Raw genomic sequence first — 21,160 nt, forward strand, 5'->3', positions numbered from 1 at the left:
TTTTCATTGTACATGAATAACTTTATTCTTGACCCTCCCCATTACACTAATCGTGGACTTTTCTGGCACCACAAATGGACTGTGCATTATTGCAATGTCGCCTTTCCTCTTGCACTAGGATAACTGTGAATATTTATTATACATCTATACTTTGTATTTAATTCAATTTATGTATACTATTGTAATTTTTTTATGAAGCAAGTAAAAATGTTGGTGCATATGTACATTTTATAATGTATATAGCCAACTGAACCAACTGAAAAACAACCAACTGAAAAACTGAAATAACAACCAACTGAAAAACCTCACAAAGATTAGCATATACAGAGCCGATGTCATACCCACACTCCTGTTCGGCTCCGAATCATGGGTCCTCTACCGGCATCACCTACGGCTCCTAGAACGCTTCCACCAGCGTTGTCTCCGCTCCATCCTCAACATTCATTGGAGCGACTTCATCTCCAACATCGAAGTACTCGAGATGACAGAGGCCGACAGCATCGAATCCACGCTGCTGAAGATCCAACTGCGCCGGGTGGGTCACGTCTCCAGAATGGAGGACCATCGCCTTCCCAAGATCGTGCTATATGGCGAGCTCTCCACTGGCCACCGAGACAGAGGTGCACCAAAGAAGAGGTACAAGGACTGCCTAAAGAAATCTCTTGGTGCCTGCCCCATTGACCACCGCCAGTGGGCTGATCTCGCCTCCAACCGTGAATCTTGGCGCCTCACAGTTCGGCGGGCAGCAACCTCCTTTGAAGAAGACCGCAAAAGGCAAAGGAGGTAAAACCCAACCCCAACCAACCAATTTTCCCTTGCAACTGTGTCTGCCTGTCCCGCATCGGACTTGTCAGCCACCAACGAGCCTGCAGCTGACGTGGACATTACCCCTCCATAAATCTTCGTCCGCGAAGCCAAGCCAAAGAGAATGTATACGGCAAACTTTTTATTGTTATCCATCCTCGTTGAAAAATCCCCATATGTAGTTTGCTGATTTTTTTTTAAATGAACTCTAAGTACACCAATAATGATGTCAGTAAAGTGTTGAAGACCAAATTAGAGCTTACCATGTTTGGTCATTGCAGCTGGATGGAATTGGTGGTGTAATAGTTTAAAGCTGAGCTGTTCAGTTTCTCGTTCTGTATTGCAAGTTTACATGCAGGTGTATTCTCTATTGTAGATTTCTTTGATTTCATATTGATGAGGCTTATTTTTCAGTTACTCCAGAGATATGAATTTTAAAGACTCACTTTGAGGATTAATTGTTCTCATCTTTCTCTGACACAGCTTTACCCAAGACATCTTTCAATTCTCCTTCTCAATTTAGATTAGGTTTAAAGCAGCGGGATCCATAAAAAGGCATCTCATACTCTTACCCAAGTTGGAGTCATTAGAAAACATTCCAATATCCATTTATAGTGCAGGTCAGTGATTTTCCAAACATTGATGCCATTAGCCCCTTTAAATGGATCACTTGCTCCTGTCAGATTTTCTCCTGGCAAAATTATTTCTTGTTTATCTGCTGTAACCCTGACGGAAATGTTTCATGGGATGGAAATGATGGGACATCTGGTACCATATGTCATCCATCTATTTTGCATGTGGGAGCTGATGAAAGGTAAGCCAAAGAATTGGTGCTTCTGATTTGGATCCAGAAATTCCATTAAAATTTTTAACAACATGGGCATAGGCCTGGTAGATGTGGACCCCATCCTAACTGTCTCTCTAAATTAAGTTAGCCACATATTTAGCATAGTTTTATGATTATGATGTTGGCACAAGATAGATTTCAAAATTTACTCTTCAGCTTGTGTTTCTAAGTGTGTAATTAGATAAAAGAGTGAAAGTTAAACTTGGGGTATAATAGCCCAAAAAGGTGATATTTTTCTCCCTTTTACTGAAACTCATTTGCATGACACTGAACATTAAATCAGCCAATATATGCAATCAATAGCATTTTAAAATAAAACTTTGAAAGGTATTCCTTAATTTATTTGAAAGTGTAGTTTGATTAACACAGCTGAATTTATTGCAAGAAATTTTTCTCTGCTACCCTCCAAGTTTCCATGAAAACTTGTTTGTATATCACTAGATCTGGCATTAGCTACTCCAACAAACAGCATTTTAAACAGTAATTTCTTTTTAAAATTCATGTAAAAATTCTCATCATGAATTTAAATAACCTACTGAATAATAATTTCCAACAGATGGAATTTGGTTTAAGGTATACAAACATTGTTCATATATCCCTTCTAAATATCATGGAAAGGTACTTTGAAAAATATGCAGAACTACAGGTAAAGAAAATTCATTCAGAGGCTTTTAAAATGTTGCTATTTATATAAAACAATTCCTATCAAAAATGATCGATGCATAGATATTAAAAGAACCAAAGAATATGGGATTAGTCAGGAAGCAGCGCTGAAATAAAAGATCAGCCATAATCTTGGCATAATGGTTGACCAGGCATAAGGATCCTGCTCCAGCATTCAATGTTCTTCCAACACAAAGGAAATTTCAAACCTCCCGAAAAGTCTGTGAAATTATATTTCATGCACAATCGTAATGAACTCATACTGAGACATGAGCAGTTTTTCCAGAAGCGTCTTCCTTTAGGGCAATGTTTTTAAACTACCACACAAAAGATTTCCAATTGCACTGATTGGAATTTCCTTAGTCCTAAGCATGCTGGGTAGTGGTCACAATACATTATTAATCCGTCTCTGAAATTCATGCAAGATCTTGACAATACAATAAAGTGCATTCAGTGCTAATTTTAACTTCAAGTGAGTCGCACAAAGATAAAAAAATAATGCAACTGACTCGAAAATCCAACCCCACTTTTCTGATTACTACTGTTATTTTGCAGATCATTTTTGCTTACATAGATGCTTTCCGTTGTTACGAGTTCATGGGTTTAAAGGAGAAGAGCAGGAGAATGGAACTGTTGGCTCTACAGAAGTGTTTTGCTCTTAACAAAAATCAAGATGGAATCCTGCTTATAGGTCACCTAGTATGTGCATTTTCAGAAATAAAGCTCTGTATTGGACAACTTGCTGAATCTATTGAGTATGGTATGTAATAGTAATATCAATGAAAATAGTATGCAAAACTGCTACTCCTCTGTTTTTTGTGTAAACTTTCTGTTAATCTAATGTATTTCTTTGTATTTTTAAGGACGCCAGGCACATAAAATTGCAGGACTATTAAATAAACCAAATTTGGATGTTTTCATAATTCCTATTTTGTCTAAAGCCTTGCTTCTTACAGGCAGGTAAGTATATATTAAAAAAACATTGAATGCTAAGAGAGAAGTTGAATAAGAAAATTCAACATAGTAACATTTTTGTAACAAATCATTTTCTTTAGTTATTTATTTTTCAGAATCTAGGCATTGCTAACAAGGCTAGTCTATCCCAATTTGCTTAAGAAGATGGTGATGTTTGAATAACAATGCAGTGTTTCTGAGGAAGGTTTGTGCAAGGTGCTGTTGAATACATAGTTCCAGGATTAGACTCAATGGTGCTGAAAAAAAATCAATACATCCAAGTGTGACTTGGAGTGGAGGTGATAATGGTAGTCTTTCCACCAACCTGAACGCTTTGTCTTTCTTGTGATGGACATTGTAAATTTGGGAGGTGTTTTTGCCAATAAACACATACATGCAAACTTTAATTGGAAGATGTTGTTTGCAGATAAAGGGATGTCTGGCATGTGTAAGCCTTTTAAGAGAGATGGGGAGAGTTGACGGAAAGCATGTTAGTGTTAGAGTGGAATCCTTATTACAGAAGAGGGATGCCGGTGGTCTTAAAATGCATAAAATAGATAAATTCCCAGCACCTGACCAATGTCCTCAGACATTGTGGGAAGCTAAGGAAGAAATTGTTGGCACCATGGCAGAGAGATTTGTACCATAGATAGCTATGGGTGAGGTCCCAGAAGACTAATGTTGCACCTTTATTTAAGAAATGCTGCAAGGAAAAGCCTGGGCACTACAGCCCGATAAACCTGACATCAGTGGTGGGAAAATTATGGGAGGGATTTTGAGAAAGAGGATGTACATGAGCATTGATATGGGATAGTTAGCTCAGTTTTGTGCATAGGAATCCTGGCTCATGAATTTGAGGGCAGGGTAGCAAGGCCTTTGACAATCTTTGACAGGCTGATCCAGAGAATATTGAAAGCAAAATTGGCTTGATTGGAGGAGACAGGGTGTGATGAGAGAGGGTTGTATACTGAATCCATTGTTATTCAATGTTTATGTTTACAATCTGTTTGAGAATGTAAGTGTTATGGTTAGTAAGTCTGCAGTTGACATGAGGATGGAGATAAGATGGACAATGAGGAAAGTTCTGATAACAGCAGAATCTTCAACTAAGTCAGTGGGAGAAGGAATGGCAAAATGGAGTTTAATTAGGATAAGTGCAAGGTGTTGCATTTTGCTATCAAACTAGAGCTGGACTAGCACAGTAAATGGTACCATCCTGGAGATGGTAGAAGAGAGCAACCTAGAGATATAGGTCCCTGAAAGTAGCAACACGGGAAGGATGTGATTAAAGTAGAAAGGATGCAAAGAAGATTCACATGGATGTTACCTGGAGAGCTTGAATTGTAAAGAGAGGATGGATACCTTAACACTTTTTTCTGTGGAGTGCAGGAAACTGATGGGCAATCATAGACATGTGTTCCAAATCAAAACAAAAAATAAGGTGAATGGCCACAGTCAAATTAGGGAGCAAATATTTAAGTTGGGGATGGGGAAGATTTAAAAGAAACTGATAGGCATCATTTTCAGAGTGGTGGGAAAACCTTTTCTTTTTCTTCTTCTTTGGCTTGGCTTCGTGGACGAACATTTACGGAGGGGTAATGTCCACGTCAGCTGCAGGCTCGTTTGTGGCTGACAAGTCCGATGTGGGACAGGCAGACACGGTTGCAGCGGTTGCAGGGGAAAATTGGTGGGTTGGGGTTGGGTGTTGGGTTTTTCCTCCTTTGTCTTTTGCCAGTGAAAAGGAAGTGTTAGAAGCAGGAAAAGTTACAATGTTTAAAAGATAATTGGATATGTACATGAATAGCAAAGGGTTAGAGGGTTATTGACCAAGCACAGGCAAATGGAGAAATGGGCAACTTGATCAAAATGAGCATATGCATACAGGATATTTGTGTTCTTGTAGAAGTATAAAGTAGCAAAGTGAGGAAGTGGAAACCTTGATTCACTGATATATTGTCAAAATATTGTTCACACTTTTAAGGTTACATCTTAAGAAGGATGTAAAAGATCACAGAGCAAGTTTACCAGAATGGTCCCAGGAATAAGAAAATTTAGTTAGGCTGTTAGGTTTGATTAACTGGGATTATCTTAATTAGAGCAGTTAAAGAAATGTATTTAGGGAGGATTAGTTGTGAGAGAACATGGATTTAAATGAATTTATACAAAGAAAACTTTGATGCTAATACAGACATTTTTCTTGCACAACAATGAGAGATTCAAAGATTTAGAAGGAACTTTCAAAAGGAATTGGATGTCTGATTCAGGAGAAGAAATTTGGAATAGAGTGGGGGAGTTGAACTAATTAGATGTCTCTTTCATTGATACAGTATGGCCATGACAAGCTATCTTTGTTGTTGAATATTAATCAGAAATCTAATTATATAAACTGTGGATAATGTATTCATAAACTCTTTCTTATAACAATTGAATTGTACTAAAATGATAATACGTCATTATAACAAAGCATTCTTTGATTTGTAGACACGCAGATTATGTTGAGTTAATGTCATTTTTGAAAGAATTTTCAGTCTCACGTCACAGCATACTTGGTCAGGCTTCATTCTATGCAGCTTGTCTTGATATTTCTCTCCAAGAAGGTCAGTATTTTACTAATTCATTACTTATTTTTCAAAAACCTAAATTCTTATTTATATAATTTTGCATTTGGCATTTCTGACTCTATTCCACTCAACAAAACGATTAGGTATCTGTTGCCCCAAACTCTACATTAGCAAATTATTTCTATTTTGTCCATGTTATTGTTGGAATCAAATCAGATTGAGCTGATCTAATACTTGTATATTTTCAGCAGGTTTAGATATTGCTAACATTTCTTCTGGAAACTGTGCATCTTCAGAATTTCCATGCAAACGCAGAAATTCCAATGTTTTTGTCAGACCTTCATGGTAATATGAGCTGATTGGGCTTGATAGAGGGAAAGCTTGTCTATTCCTAAATATTGGTTCAGATTTGTTTATTGTTTTTCGTGTTTTTTTTATGTTTAATAATTAATCATTTTAATTAAATGAATTTTTAATCTTTCTGAACATTGTATCCCTTGACCCTCCTATCAGACTACTTATACTGAAGTTGTAACATTTTCAGAACTCCAAAACAATCAAATTTATGCTTACATACATTTCACTTTCAATGACAAATATATTTCTGTGATCAAGTTACAATTTTTGTTAATAAATAGTAATACTTTGAAAGATCTTTTCATTCTTACCACTGGGGGTGTTTTCTTTGACTCATAGATCAATTTACAGCACAGAAACAGACCACCTCGGCCCCTCTAGTCTGTGCCGGAACATTTTCTTTCCTAGTCCCACTGAACTGCACCCAGCCCATAAGCCTCCATACCTCTCCCATCCATGCACCTGTCCAAATTCTTCTTCAATGTTAAAATTGAGCATTCATTTACCACTTTAGCTGGAAGCTCATTCCACACTTCCACCACTCTCTCTGTGAAGAAGTTCCCCCTCATGTCCTCCCTAAACTTTTCCCCTTTCACCCTTAACCCATGTCCTCTGGTTTGTATCTCATCTACCCTCCGTGGAAAAAGCCACAGTGAACTTTCCAGTTCATGAACTCTGATTGTATGTTCATTGTCTATTTTTACCAAAACACTTTCTATATCTGCATATAGTTTTTTTTAATACTGCACATTTGCCTCATGGTTATCTATGCACTTTAATTGGAATCTTTGGTGAACATTGATATCAGGCTTTATCCAATACCAATATCAGCGCCGAATGAAAAGGCATCTCAAGCACACCTTTGGATATGATTTTAACCACAATAATACTTTAGCCTTAATATCATGTCTTAGAAATTCTATTCTACATTCTATTCATATGTGTTGCATGATACAATTGTTTTACAAAACCAATCCCAATTTAATTTGTGACATGTGAACTCCATGATATTCCTTTCATGGAATATTCAATGGGATCACTTCCATGTTTTTTTTTGGTGCTTCCATGGACTACAGAAGACAAAGTCCACACAAACAAGAGTGCAGTTACACTAAATTAATGAATCTTGGTTTAGCATAACTTATATGGGACCTTTAGAGTCTGTAGCCCCTTTCACACTAGCTAATCAGTAAATTGGCTATTCAGTGAACCGGTTAAAGAAGCAGTTTTTGCCCTTCACACTGGATCACTGTTAACCAGTTCTCTGTGTCGTTTTACCTTCATCACAAGGCATCCCTAGGGATAAGTGACACATTGAGCAATGGTGGACCTGCCCTAAATCCTGATCAATGTATTATAATCTTGTATTTAAATAAAATTAATCATGCATAAGTAAGCATTGTGTATAGCACAGTATGAGCCCCTGTTGTTGTGCCAACCTATATAAACCTTTATAAATTTATAAAGGTCCGTGGGAAAGTGGTAGCGCGGCAATAGCAGACAATTTATAAAGTCCATGGGAGAGAGCAATGGCAGATCTGCCCTCCCAGAATTTTGTACAGCAGAGAAAGGGCTGTATGCATGGAGCACTCATGGAGGGGTTTCTCTGCCACACGAAATTCTGTCCTCTGGTTTGTATCTCATCTACCCTCAGTGGAAAAAGCCACAGTGAACTTTCCAGTTCATGAACTCTGATTGTATGTTCATTGTCTATTTTTACCAAAACACTTTCTATATCTGCATATAGTTTTTTTTAATACTGCACATTTGCCTCATGGTTATCTATGCCCTTTAATTGGAATATTTGGTGAACATTGATATCAGGCTCTATCCAATACCAATATCAGCGCCGAATGAAAAGGCATCTCAAGCACACCTTTGGGAGGGCAGGTCTGCAATCGTGCTTACTCACCCTCTCTCCCGCTGTGATTTTCCCACAGACCATTAGAAATTTATAAAGATTTATATAGGTTAGTGTAGTTTATACCTTTTTAATCTTTTGCTTCCTTCACATTCCTTCACTAATGCAAAAACGTCATAATGCATCACTACTTTGTCCCTGGATAGTCCATGTCCCTTTCACACTGGGCTAATTGGCATGCAAGCATTAGATGACCCCAGGAATGATACCACCTAGTTAAGCAGTCCATCCCCAGCATGATTTGACACCTGGGTGCTGATTAAGGAGCTTTCACACTGGAGTCTTAACCAGTATATTGGCTGTTAATTACTAGGACAAAGTGCCAGTGTGAAAGGGGCTTATGGCTAGGAATAAGCTTTAAGTGCAAATGTATTCTGACAATATTTATCACCTTGGTTTCTCACAACATTGACTTAGGTAACCCCATAACTCTATTGAAAGTTAATTTATCCCCAGCATTCCAGAACTGCCAAATAATAGGCATCTTTCCACTCGCTGTCCTCACCCTGAAGACCTTCCACCCATGCACTTGCTCACCCCTACTGATGCTTCAACCCTGTCTCTGCTCCCAGCTTTCTCTCTATTTTCCTCTGCTTGCTCTATAATGGCATATGAAACAAAACATAATCAGTTCTATTCTACTTGATAGGGCTACATGCACAATAGAATTTTGTTTGACAGGCCTTTGCTCAAAATACTTGCTGAAACACCATGCACTGCATGTCTTTCTCAGCACTGAAGTATTTCTAGTCCTATTAGTAGCAAATCTTTTACATGGCACATTGTGAAATACTTTTGAATGTTCACATTGTTCAAATCACAGGTAACTGTAAGAATAATGGGATAATATTACTGGAGGATTTTAACTTTTCTAAAATGGATTGGGTGACCCATTATGCAAAGAGCTGGAATGGAGTGGAATTAGTTAATTCTTTCCAAGTAAACTTCCAAAGTCAATATGATGAGGGCCATAGTCAAGAGGGTGCGACACCAGACCTTCTTAAATCTTTTACTTAGAAATAGTTATTGGAGAAAGATAGGACTGGTCCACAACGTAAGGTTCTAAATTGGGGCAAGGCTGATTTTTGAATGAATTGGATGTTGCCAATCTTTACTGATTGGTGTCTGCTGATGAGGAAATTGGGGAACCAGTTGCAGAGGGACAAACAGAGGCCCACCTTCCTCAATTTGATTTTTGAAAACTGCAATTTTTAAAATTGTGTTTCTTAATATAACCATAATTTCTTCATGAAAAATAAAACAGGAGGAGTTTTCCCAAAGTTTAGGGCAAAGAAACCACTTTTTTTGTTTCCCTCTTCAGTGCTTTACCCTTTCCTCCCTACCATACCCACACCCATTCCTTTCAACTCCTGGTAGCTGTCTCCTGGGGCATGGCATAAGCTTGCCAGATATCAAACGACAATTGTCCACTGATTTCAACTAGAAAATGCAGCTTGCAATTGATTCATACAGAAAACTGCAATCGTTTTTCATGATTCACGAACATTGAAAAGTGATGCTGGCTGCTCTGAATGCAAAAATTCAGTGCTTTTAATTTTTATACTCTGTGTACTGTGCTCATAGTTCTTTAGTGACTGAGAGTGAAGTGGAAAAGTTGCTCCATGAGCTTCAATGTCCAGCAGCAGAAGAGAAAGCACATCCCATGTGATGTCATTAGGAATGCTTCTGGTTTTTTTTTAATTTATTTAATTGTTTGCATCATTACAGGAAAAAAATGAATAAAACATTAATCAAATATCCATCGCCAATGATACAAAAAATTACTTTTATATTTTTCTCCCCATCCCCCCTCCCATTCAAAAGTAAGAAAAGGAAAGAAAAGAAACAACTCCCATTTAATATACAATAATATTCGCATATACAATCATTAATTGTTATTAAAAATTACTAATTAAGAGGAGTGGATAGAAGTGGATGGAAAATTATCCATAAAATCCATAAATGGTTTCCAAATACTATGAAAAATTTTCAACTCGAATCCTTAAACTATACGTAATTTTTTTCTAATGGTATACAATTTCCCATCTCATTATACTATCTACTTAATAACTATCATCTTTCCATGATATGACTATACATTTCTTTGCAATTGCTATTGCAATACTTAAAAAATTTTCTTGGTATTTGTCCAATTTCAATTTTATATCCTTTTCATAAATATTGCCAAGTAAAAATATTCTTGGATCCTTTGGTATCTTTATCTTCATAATTTGCCCTAATACTAAACTCAGTTCATTTCAAAACTTTTCCACTTTTTTACAAGACCACGCTGAATGCAAAAAAAGTCCCTTTTTTCACACATCGAAAACACTTATTTGAATAATTAGGATTGTCCATTTAACTTATGAGGAGTATAATACAATTAATGAAAAAAATCATATTGAACCATTTGATATCTAACATTTACTTAGGAATTAAAATTAGTAGAAATGTAAGTAATTGTTTAAATTATTTGCCATTGTTAAAAAAATTGGAAAAGCATTTGAAAAGATGGAAGGATTCACCAAAAACTTTAATAGGATGAGTGATTTGTATTAAAATGAATATTTTTCCAAGAATACAATATTTGTTTCAATTATTGCTCATTCAAGTACCAGAATTTTTCTTTTGAAACTTGAATAAAATAATATGTGAATTTCTTTGGAAAGGTAAGATGTCAAGAATTGGTTTAGAAAAATTAATGTGGAAATTTGATCAGGGTGGACTAAGACTACCAAATTTTAAGATTTATTTTAAAGCAGCTCAATTGAGGTTTTTGTCCTCCTTTTATCAATGGGATGAAAAAACAGCTTGGATTCAAATAGAAATGAATAAAATTGGTGAAACTATTCTGGAGTTAATTTTGTATAAATGGAATGGTGAGTCATTTAATGGAACTAAAGATTTTTCTGTATTGAAACATATTTTAAACATATGCAATAGAATTCATATTAAGAGAGGAATTAAAAATTATGAATTACCAAAAATGTTGTTGAAACAAAATCAACTTTTCTTCCTTTAACTTTGAATAATGCTTTATTTGATCATTGGTAGAGCAAAGGTATACAGAGAATAAAAGATTGTTTCTTAGGATTTTTTATTAACTTTTGATCAAGTAATAGATAAATACAATATGCATAATATTGCAATTTTTGCATACTATCAATTAAAAATGTATTTGAAAAAGAATCTGCGAACAGATTTGAGACTCCCTACACAAAGTCAATTTGAAGATATAATAACAGATACATTTGTTGTTAAGAAATTTATTATTAATATGTATATAAAATTACAAGAGACTTTAAAGAAAAATGATTTGTATAAATAAAAAATCTGATGGGAGAAAGATTTAAATATACAAATTTAGGAGAAGATTTGATCAAAATTATGTAATTACGGGTGCTTCTGTGTCACATGTTAGAACCATAGAACACTGCAGCACAGAAAAAGGACATTTGGCTCATGTAATCTGTACCAAACTATTTCTTCTCTTAGTCCCATGGGCCTGCACCTGGATCATAGCCTTCCATACCCCTCATATCTGTGTATTTCTCTTAAATGTTGAAATTGAACCTGCACCCACCACTTCGACTGGCAGCTCTATACACATCACCCCAGCCTCTGAATGAAGATTTTCCCCAAATGTTTTGCTTAAACATTTCACCTTACAGCCTGAACCCATGTCCTTTCATTGTTGTCTTACCCAACCTCAGTAGAAAAAGCCTGCTTGCATTTAACCTATCTATACCTATCTTATAATTTTGTTTACCTCTATGAAATTGCCCCTTATTCTTCAAACCTTCAAGGAGTGAAGTCGTAACCAATTTAACCTCTCCTATAACTCAGCTCCTCAAGTCACAGCAACAATTTTGAATTTTTCTCTGCACTCTTTCAATCTTGTTGATATCTCTCTTGTATGTAGGTGACCAAAACTGCCAACAATACTCCAAATATGGCCTCATCATTTGGCTTCAACATAACATCCCAACTCCTGTACTCAATACTTTATGAAGACCAATGTGCCAAAACCTATCTACAACCCTATCATCCTGGGATATCACTTTCAAGGGCATGTCTTATGAAGCAAGGTTGGTAAAGCTGAGACTATTCTCTTTGGAGTGTAGCAGGATGAGAGGGAACTTGATAAAGGTCTACAAAATTATGAGAGGTATAGATAGGTTGGACAGCCAATACCTATTTCCTAGGGTGGGAATAATAACCACTAGAGGACAGATATATAAGATTAAGGGAGGGAAGTATAGGGGAAACAACAGGGGTGTTTTTTTACAGAGTTGTTGAGGCCTGGAATGCCTTGCCAAGATTAGTGGTAGAAATTGAAACATTATGGGCCTTTAAAAGACTATTAGATAGGCATATGGATGAAAGAAAAGTAGAGGGTTATAGGGTAGGGAGGGTTTAGCACTTTAAAGTGGCTCAGCACCACATGGAGGGACGAAGGACCTGTACAGATGTTTAATGTTTTATTCCCAGATCCCTCTGTTATACCACACTACGCTGTATGACCTACCCTGGTTTGTCCTTCCAAAGTGTAACACCTCACACTTGTCTGCATTAAATTCCATCTACCATTTTACAGCCCATTTTTCCAGATTCCTCTGCAAGTTTGGAAAACCTTCCTCATTGTCCACTAGATCCCGGTCTTCATGTCATCTGCAACTTTACTGATCCAGTTTAGCACATTATCATCCAAATCATGAGATAGATGACAGCAATGGATCCAGCATTGATCTTGGTTGCTAAGCTTGCTGATGTTCACGGCATGATTTGCACAAGGTCACATTCCAAAGAGGCACTGTGATGGGTTATATTATATGTTATATATAAATATGTTTTTTTAAAGGATTTTAGGGGAGTTTAGTGTAGGTCACCACAAACAGAAGACTTCACGAGATCTCATTTAAATTGTAAGAGCTATGCATAAGGAGAGACATCATGTCCACAGTGACTTTACAGGACTGATGCTGTAGAGTAAATGGATTATTGTTTTGAAAACAACAGATGGGCTGGCTCAACAATTTGATTTTGGTGCTGCAATCTGTCTGGTTGCAGTTTGCTGTTCTAAGAAGGTCATGTGGCTTTGCAAGCCGAGAGAAAAAAGACCAAACAGGCTTTCTCTCAGAGAGAGAGAGAGAGAGAGAGAGAGTTCAGTTGGAGTTCTGCAGTGGCTTTTGGAAGCTGCAGCATGACAAGCTGGCAGCTTGTTAAGACCCCATTTTGGAAAGCAGGTTGTGAATTCTGAGTTCAGCCTGGTGAAAACCCTTGTGGTCCTTACTAGAGGAAATGGCTGGCTAGAGTGCTTTACTTGAAATAAGGGAAACAAGAGGAACTCTCTGGTGACCTGGAAGAAGAGGTTATCATTTGGATTACCCTGATGAGGCAAGTTTCTTCGGCAAGACACTGAATTGACTGATAGAAGTAAATCAGTTTGTGTGTGTCCAACGAGCAACAAATCTCTCTCTGAAACCAACAAGAACTTTCCTGAGCCATTTAACTTTAAGCACCAGCGTCTGGTGAAAATTCATAAATATTAAATTCTGTGCACAGTGTATGAATTGCCTGATACTGGTGAGATTGGACTGTGAATCCAAGAACTTCCCTGAACATAGACACATTACATGCACGTGTGCTTAGAATTAGAAGGGGGTTAAGTTAATAGTAATAAATTAAAGTTTGATCCTGTTTTATGTTTAAAGAAAATTAAAAGTAACTTTTGTTTAAGTAACCATTTGTCTTGGTGAATTTCTATTGCTGCTGGGTTTTGGGGTCTTCTGGACTCATAACAGCACAATTACAAGTGACTGCCTGTTACTCCAGGGGAAAACCACTTTTAAACATCCATTAAGTAGTCCAGTGGTTCAATGACTAAGCCAGGGCTGTGCATTAGCTTCTTTTTCAACAGTTTTATTTCTTTCCCTCTCAAACCAGTGAAATCCCTACCACCAACCACTGCTTCTCCACTATAGATTAAGTTGTCTTCTCTCGCCAGGTTCTCACTAGAGGAACCACATAAATGCAAACTACCATCAAAGGTTTGTGGCTGGAAACGGCAAATTCTCCAAAACGAATCCATCTTAATTCCTTTTCTATGTTTTTGTTTTAATGCTTTTTTTTTATTATGTATTCTTTCAGCTTATTTACATTTATATCCAGTGGTATTTGGAAAACAGGAGCAGGAATTGTACTTGGAGCACTATTATGTAATGTTTGTCACGATGCATATGTAATGTAGTGCATAAAAGAATTGGTTAACTAGCACCAAAAGGGGTTGCAAAAGTTTTTTGAGTTGGCATGATCTAACGGGCACTACTACTTATAATTTATATCTAGAAGCCTCTTAAATACTACTGTTGTATCTGGTTCCACCACTATCACTGGCAGACCATTTACAGCACCTATCATGTAAAAGAAAACTTCCCCTACACACCACATGCCCCCACACCCCCCCTCCCCCATCGTTTTAAATACTGATCCTTGAGAATGTGGCATTTTTACCCTGGGGATAAAATAATCTCTTTGCCTGCCCTGTTAAAGCCTCTCATAAATTTCTATCAGCTTTCCCCTCAGCCTCTAATGCACCAGAGAAAACAATTCAAGTTTATCCAACCTTTCACCAGAGCCTAAATTTCTTTTATGCATTCCAAAGCCTTCACATTCTTCTTGTGATGGGGTGACTAGAATTTCACACAATATTCCAAGTGCAGCCTAACTAAAGTTTCATATGGGTGCAAAATTACTTTTATACTCAATGCCTCCCCAGTGAAGGTAGGCATATCATACACATTTTCCACCCATCTATACTTTCGTGGCCACTTTAATGGAATTAACACCATTATTTTTAAGATCTGTCTATATTCCTCACATATTGGACCTGGACCTCCAAAATGCAACACCTCAGATCTGTCCAGATCAAACTCCATCTACTATTTATCTATCCATATCTTTAACTGATCTATTGTACTCTGTCATATTCTACACAGTCCACAAATCCTTCAGTCTCTGTGTCATCTGGAAACTTACTAACCCACCCACCTTTTCACCCAAGTTATTTATATACATCACAAACAACAAAGTTCCTTTCTCTGATCCATGTGGAACAGCACTGGTGATGGATCTCCATACAAAGTAACAACCTTCCACCATCCTTCTCGGCTAGCTAATTCCAAATGCAAGCTATAGATCCCATGCATCTGTACCTTTTGTATCAACTCACCATAAGGGACCTTGTAAAATATATGATTAAAGTTCATGTAGATGACATCCATGACCCTATAAACTTATTCATATTTTGTCCATGACCTGCCCCACACAAAGCCTTGCTTGTCCTTAATCTGCCCATACTTTTTCAAATATGCTCGAATCTTTTCCCTTAGATTCCCCTCCAATTGTTTCTCTACCACTGCTGTGAGGCTCACCAACAAAGAAAACCCACTAATTGATATATCTGAAGCTCTCCCTTCTGTGTTTTTGTATGCCTTGCCTCACTAACATGTGGTAATGTTATAATTCTGAGACTACAACTTATTGCCAAGCTCCCTGAAATCATTCTTCAGGACTGATCCTCCCTTCCTATTTATTTCCTTGGCACCAATAAGAACCATAAGCTCTGGCAACTCTGCTATTCCTCTCAATGTCTAGTACCATTTCTGCGATACATACAATGGCACCAAGAAGGCAACACATCTTTCTGAAGACCTGCTTGCAGCCCACAAGAAAACCTTTTTGTGCTTCTACGCTGGAAACACTCTCAAGTAACATTTTGTGGAAAGAGAAACAGAAATAAATTTTCAGATCAAATTATTTTGGAATTACAGCATCTGAGATTTTTTGGATTTTCATTATTGAGAGGATGGTTCATTTAAGTAAGAGTCAAAAACGGGCTTATTGCTTTAAAAAAAGTAATTTTTAAGATGCATTTTCTCTCAGGACTAGAGTCTTCATAATTATTTTTGGAGGTTTTGAATATTTTTAAAGCTGATTCTTGAAAATCAAAACTACTGATGCTAGAAATCTGAAGATTCTGAAACTCAGCAGGTTGGCAGCATCTGTAAGAAGAGTAAGAGATAACAAATCAAGTTAAAGATACTTTGGCAGAACTGAAAAACTTGAAAAGCAAGGAAGTGAAAGGTTGCCTTAGATCATGGGGAAAAAATGGCAGCGCCACCGGGTGTTTTTGGTGAGGACCCGCAGGGAGAGGAGACACAGCACTCCTCCACATCTTGTATTCATATGTGTGAGTTCTTAGACACATGGATGAAGGAAAAAAATTCTTTACTTATTTTGGTCAGTATGGTTCATAGTGAGAAAAATTTTTAAAAATGTTTTAAAAGTTGTAAACAGCCCACACCACGAGACATATCATGAGCCTGCAAGTCTCCATTACAGATCTCTCATACACCAGTCTCTTGGTGTCTAAGCAGACACAAGATTCAAAGACTGAACCAACAGGCTTTATTCAGCTTAAAGGTCTCTGCTGTGGCTCGCTGCGCCTTGCTCTTGAGTGACTGACCTTGAGCGGGGCCGGATGTGGCTTATATCCCAGGCGGCTGATTGGCAGCCGACGGGGTGGGGTTTGGTCCATTCAGGTAAACTGATTGACAGCTGGTCAGGTGTTCCTGTATATCACCACACTTTGTCTGTGTCAGCCACCTGCTGGCAGCCAAGTATAATCAAACAGGAACTATGATCCTTAAGACCTTGCTAGTGGCCATGCAAACATGATCACTATCATTACATCTCCCTTTCTTAAAACAAAAGTAGCTTCCTTTTAACTAACATGTTTTCTTTGTGTGACTCTGTAATTTTAACTTTAACACCAGGAACTTACATTTTCATTGTTATCAACATTGTTAACATTTTTGAAACTTGTTTTGTGTGTTCACATACATTAAAACTTGAAACACGAATAAGATAGCACGACTTCATTCTATAACAGGAGTCTTTAAATTTGCTCTGAGTCTCTTAGGAGGATTCACGTGTCTTGACAATCTCCTGATTGATTGTCCTTGAATCTGAGTTGTTGCCTCAGATGATGTCTTCTCAGATGTGTATTCAGGTTTTTCAATTTTCTGTCTTTCCATCTACTGTGGCTGGTCCCATTTGAAGGTCTCGACGATTTCTTCACAGAACAGCACCTTCATCTGTCTGAATGGTGTATGATCTTGGTTGGACTTCACTATGGACAGTTCCCTTCTGAGTTCATAAGTTTGTTTTGTCTTTTAGCCTTACTTGGTCACCAGTGTAGAGTTCCAGTAGGTTTTTGTTCCTCTGTCAAAGTAATACTTTTGCTTTTCTTTCTTTGTTGTTTTTTAAACTTTCTCACTTTCAACCCCTCTTTTGTTTTCAGGAGGTTCTCCTGAATGGCTAGGTTTGATCTTAGCCTGTGTCCCATAAGGAGCTGTGCTGGTGACTTACCACACTTGAGCAGCATTGAGCGGTATACTAGCATCTCTGGTAGAAGTCCGTCCACTCACTTTTGCCTTGTACATCAGTCTTTTCACTGTCTGTACTGATTTTTCCACTAAACCATTGGACTGTGGAAAATGAGGACTTAATGTGGTGTGTACAAAGTCCCACTCTTTGGCAAAATGTCAGAACTTTGAATTACAAAACTGGGATCCATTGTCTGTGAAGACCTCGCTTGCCACACCATCTGCAGTAGTGGTGTTCAGTCTACACACCTCTGTTATAGGGTGTAATAGTCTGTGACTACAAGATAGTCCTTCCCTTGACATACAAATAGGTCAGTGCCTACCTTCTGGTAAGGTCTGTGTGGTGCTGGGTATGGTTTTAGTGGTTCTGCAGGATTGCTTGCTTCATATTTCCAGCATATTGTACAGTTTGACACTTCATTTGTTATATCATTGTTGATTCTTGGCAGTACATCACCTCTCGTGCTCTTTTCTTACACTTTTTGATTCCAAGATGTCCTCCATGGATCCTTTTTAGCATCTCTTTTCTCAGACTCTTTGGGATAAGGATTTTTCTTCCTTTATAGATGATGTCTTCAACCACTGATAGTTCCTCCCTGCAGTTCCAGTACTCTGAAACGTCAGGTGAGCAGTTCTGCTTCATGTTGGGCCATCCATCCAAGATTTTATTTTACTCAGTTGTCTCATTGATTCATCCTCTGTTTGTTACCCCCTTTTTACCACCAGGACTTGGGCTCTCCAGGGACTGGTGCTGGGCTCTATGATATCTTCCGCCAGAAGCCGCCACACTTCTGCCTTGATGAAAACCCTGTCGGCGACACAATAGCACCTGCTCTTGGCAGATATGGGCTTTCAGTCTGGCGTCAGATAGTTGAGGAGGGATGGAGGGGGTACCCGTAGGGTGGAGAGGCCGCAGGTGGACTGCGGGTGGTTGCTGGGCTGCATGCTGTGGAGTGTGAGCGGGAGAAGAAGGCCGCTAAAGGCAAGGGTGAGGCTTTGGAGGTGGCATTAGAAATCCAGCCCAAAGATGATTGGAGCACAGAGCTGGGGCATGACCAGGAGCCTGAACCCTTGGTATGTTTCCCTCCCCTCCCACCACCATCAGCTCTACTGAGCAATGCCCGAGTACCATGATGGAGAGGTCCTGGGCAACGAAGGTGATGGGAAAAGTTTGTGGGATAATTTTTAATTTTAGTGTCCGGGCCACTTTCAGGTACATGAAGCTTTCATTACTACCACTATCAAACAGGCATTCTGTAAACTTCCCATTGACAGCGATGTCCATCATTGAGCACCAGAGTCCATAGGGAATGTCCCTTTTTAAGGTGGTGGATGCTAAAACCATCTTGGGGTCCGAGTCACTGCTTTCCAATGGATGTGGCGAGTAGTGGCCAGCAGCTTCTTTCTGAGACCTGGGGTGTGTTGGGTGGGCAATCGAGTATGCGCCCATGTTGACCACATCATCCCGTCGATGTCAAGCACACATGGCAGCAGTCAGTGGCAGGCTGGCCCAAGATGGCGGTACCCAGTGGAAGCATGTGGCATCGGTGCGGTTGGGCAACCCAACAGTGTGGGCAGAAGTCACCTGGAGGAAGATGGCAGCACCTGGGATGAGCACACTACAGCGGTGCGGGCTAGTGGCTGGACCGAAAGTGACGTCGCCGAGCTGCGCCTCCAGTTGCAATCGTCACCCCCACGTAAGGCCCTTCACTGACAGCAGTCATTTGCATCTGCCAGGCAGGAGGTTAGGGAGATGGACATCGAAGGCCTCTGCATGATGAGCTTCAGCCTCCAGGGAGTGGACCACCTCCATTGTCCTGGTAAGTGAGGCAATGTTTTCCTCCAGCAGCTGTCAGATGCTCCTTGATCGCAGCCCTCGCACGCAGACGTCATCCCGGATCAGTCGCTCCACTTCCCCTTTGGTCATCCCGGTTTTGGTTGGCACAGGTGGGCTAGCTCACACAGGGCTTGATGCTGAGCAGATACCGTGTGTAGTCGACGTTTTTGGGGGCTTGTACGTGATCTCCAGGACGGCTATCGCTGGATCGTAGTCCGTGCAGTCTCTGATGACTTGGAAAGCGCGTGGGCCCAGCTTGGTGTGGAGCACCATGAGTTGCTTCTAGTTGGTGTTGATCGTCTCAGCCTGTGTTTGGATGATCACTTCAATTGCATGCTTCCAGATCTCAAAGCGTGCTAGGGCATCTGGGTGTTGGGGGTCGATCTCCAGACTTCCAATTGTCAGGAACATCTCCATGGTCGCTCTTTAACATTTTAATGGATTAAATTGTGGTACACTGTGATCCAGCAAGCAAATATAACATTCAGCAAAGACTGTACAACAGGCTTTAATCCATTTAAAAATCTGTACCCCAGTTTCTGTCCTGATGGCTCCATCAGTGACTGGCCAGCTCAGGTTTATATTCAGGTCAGTTGATTGACAACTGGCCAGGTGGAGTCAGCCCCTTAGGAGGTCTTCCTGCAGGTACAGAGGTCGCCCCCTGCAGTAGGCTGGTGGTCATATCACCACAAGTGTACAATCGCTAGTACATTTAAAGCAAATACTACTACGTCCTGAAGACGTAAACCATTAATATTATTTTCTCATTGCATGAATATGAAAGTTATTCTGTGGTGTTAAATGTAATCTTTGGTGTTGAGTAAAATACATGTTCCTTAGCTAAGAATGGTTGATTTTGACTGTGGTTACCAATGTGAAATCATTCTATTCATCTGAGTTTGTTGATCAGGTTAAAACTATAACTTTAAAAAAACCACAACACATTTTAAGTGTGCAGTGTGCTTCCAATTTTTTAGTAGTTTGACTGACCAAGAATACATAAAATTTACAAATGGTGTTTCTTTTATTGTAGGTATTGCATTAAAGCCATTTAAAGAATGTTTTACTTTCGTCAATGGAGTGATCGATGATCCCATAATAAAGTCTGAAAAGAATTTAATGCTGACACTTCACTCATCAGTAGCACTCTGGTAAAATAATATTTATTGTTAATAGAAAGAACAAAAAGATATTTGGGTAGTACTTTTCATGATACTTCCTTTATTTTTCTTAATCTTCAATCTCCAGTTGAGATATGAAACAGGACAAATGGGACTGGTACTTTCAAGATCACAATTTTGAGCACAAAGCTTCTTCTATTTGGTTAAATTTGCACTTTATGAACTGAATCACACTCACGAGCATAATATATTCAAAGGTTAATGAAGAACATTTTGAAAGTCTTCGATGTTACCACACGACATAAAAATACAAAAACAGCTTTCATTTGGATGGTGTATTTAATGTCGATATATACTAAAGCATAGAAGAAGAATTTTAAAATGAAGGGATCTTATTTGGGTTGTTGAATTTGATCACAAAGAGAGATCGAAGGATTTAGGAAGATGAGGCCTAGATAAATCAGTGGTGGAGCAAAAGAGTCCAAGATCAAAAGAACTGAGATCTCAAAGGTAGGATTGTCAAGAAGTTTGGAAGGGACCATTTGAGAATGTATTGGCGCTAGTCAATGGGATTGCATTGTATTTTAAAATCAGTGAGAGAAAATGTATACATAGCTTGTCTAACTTCTGTAATTAATTATTACAA

The 21,160-nt window shown here is 38.6% G+C and overlaps 1 protein-coding gene across 3 annotated transcripts in view; it reads left to right on the forward strand.

Annotated features, from left to right (window-relative positions):
- The window catches only part of LOC138762086 (adenylate cyclase type 10-like), a 178,053-nt gene that overhangs the window by 146,989 nt on the left and 9,904 nt on the right, over positions 1–21,160 (forward strand). For all 3 annotated transcript variants that reach the window (XM_069935358.1, XM_069935357.1, XM_069935359.1), the window contains 4 exons: positions 2,870–3,074; positions 3,178–3,274; positions 5,750–5,865; positions 20,427–20,544. In XM_069935358.1, coding sequence (XP_069791459.1) covers positions 2,870–3,074; positions 3,178–3,274; positions 5,750–5,865; positions 20,427–20,544 — 536 coding nt within the window. The remainder of the gene's footprint in view (positions 1–2,869; positions 3,075–3,177; positions 3,275–5,749; positions 5,866–20,426; positions 20,545–21,160) is intronic.

The sequence above is a fragment of the Narcine bancroftii genome, chromosome 4, assembly GCF_036971445.1.
Source record: "Narcine bancroftii isolate sNarBan1 chromosome 4, sNarBan1.hap1, whole genome shotgun sequence".
Taxonomy (NCBI): domain Eukaryota; kingdom Metazoa; phylum Chordata; class Chondrichthyes; order Torpediniformes; family Narcinidae; genus Narcine; species Narcine bancroftii.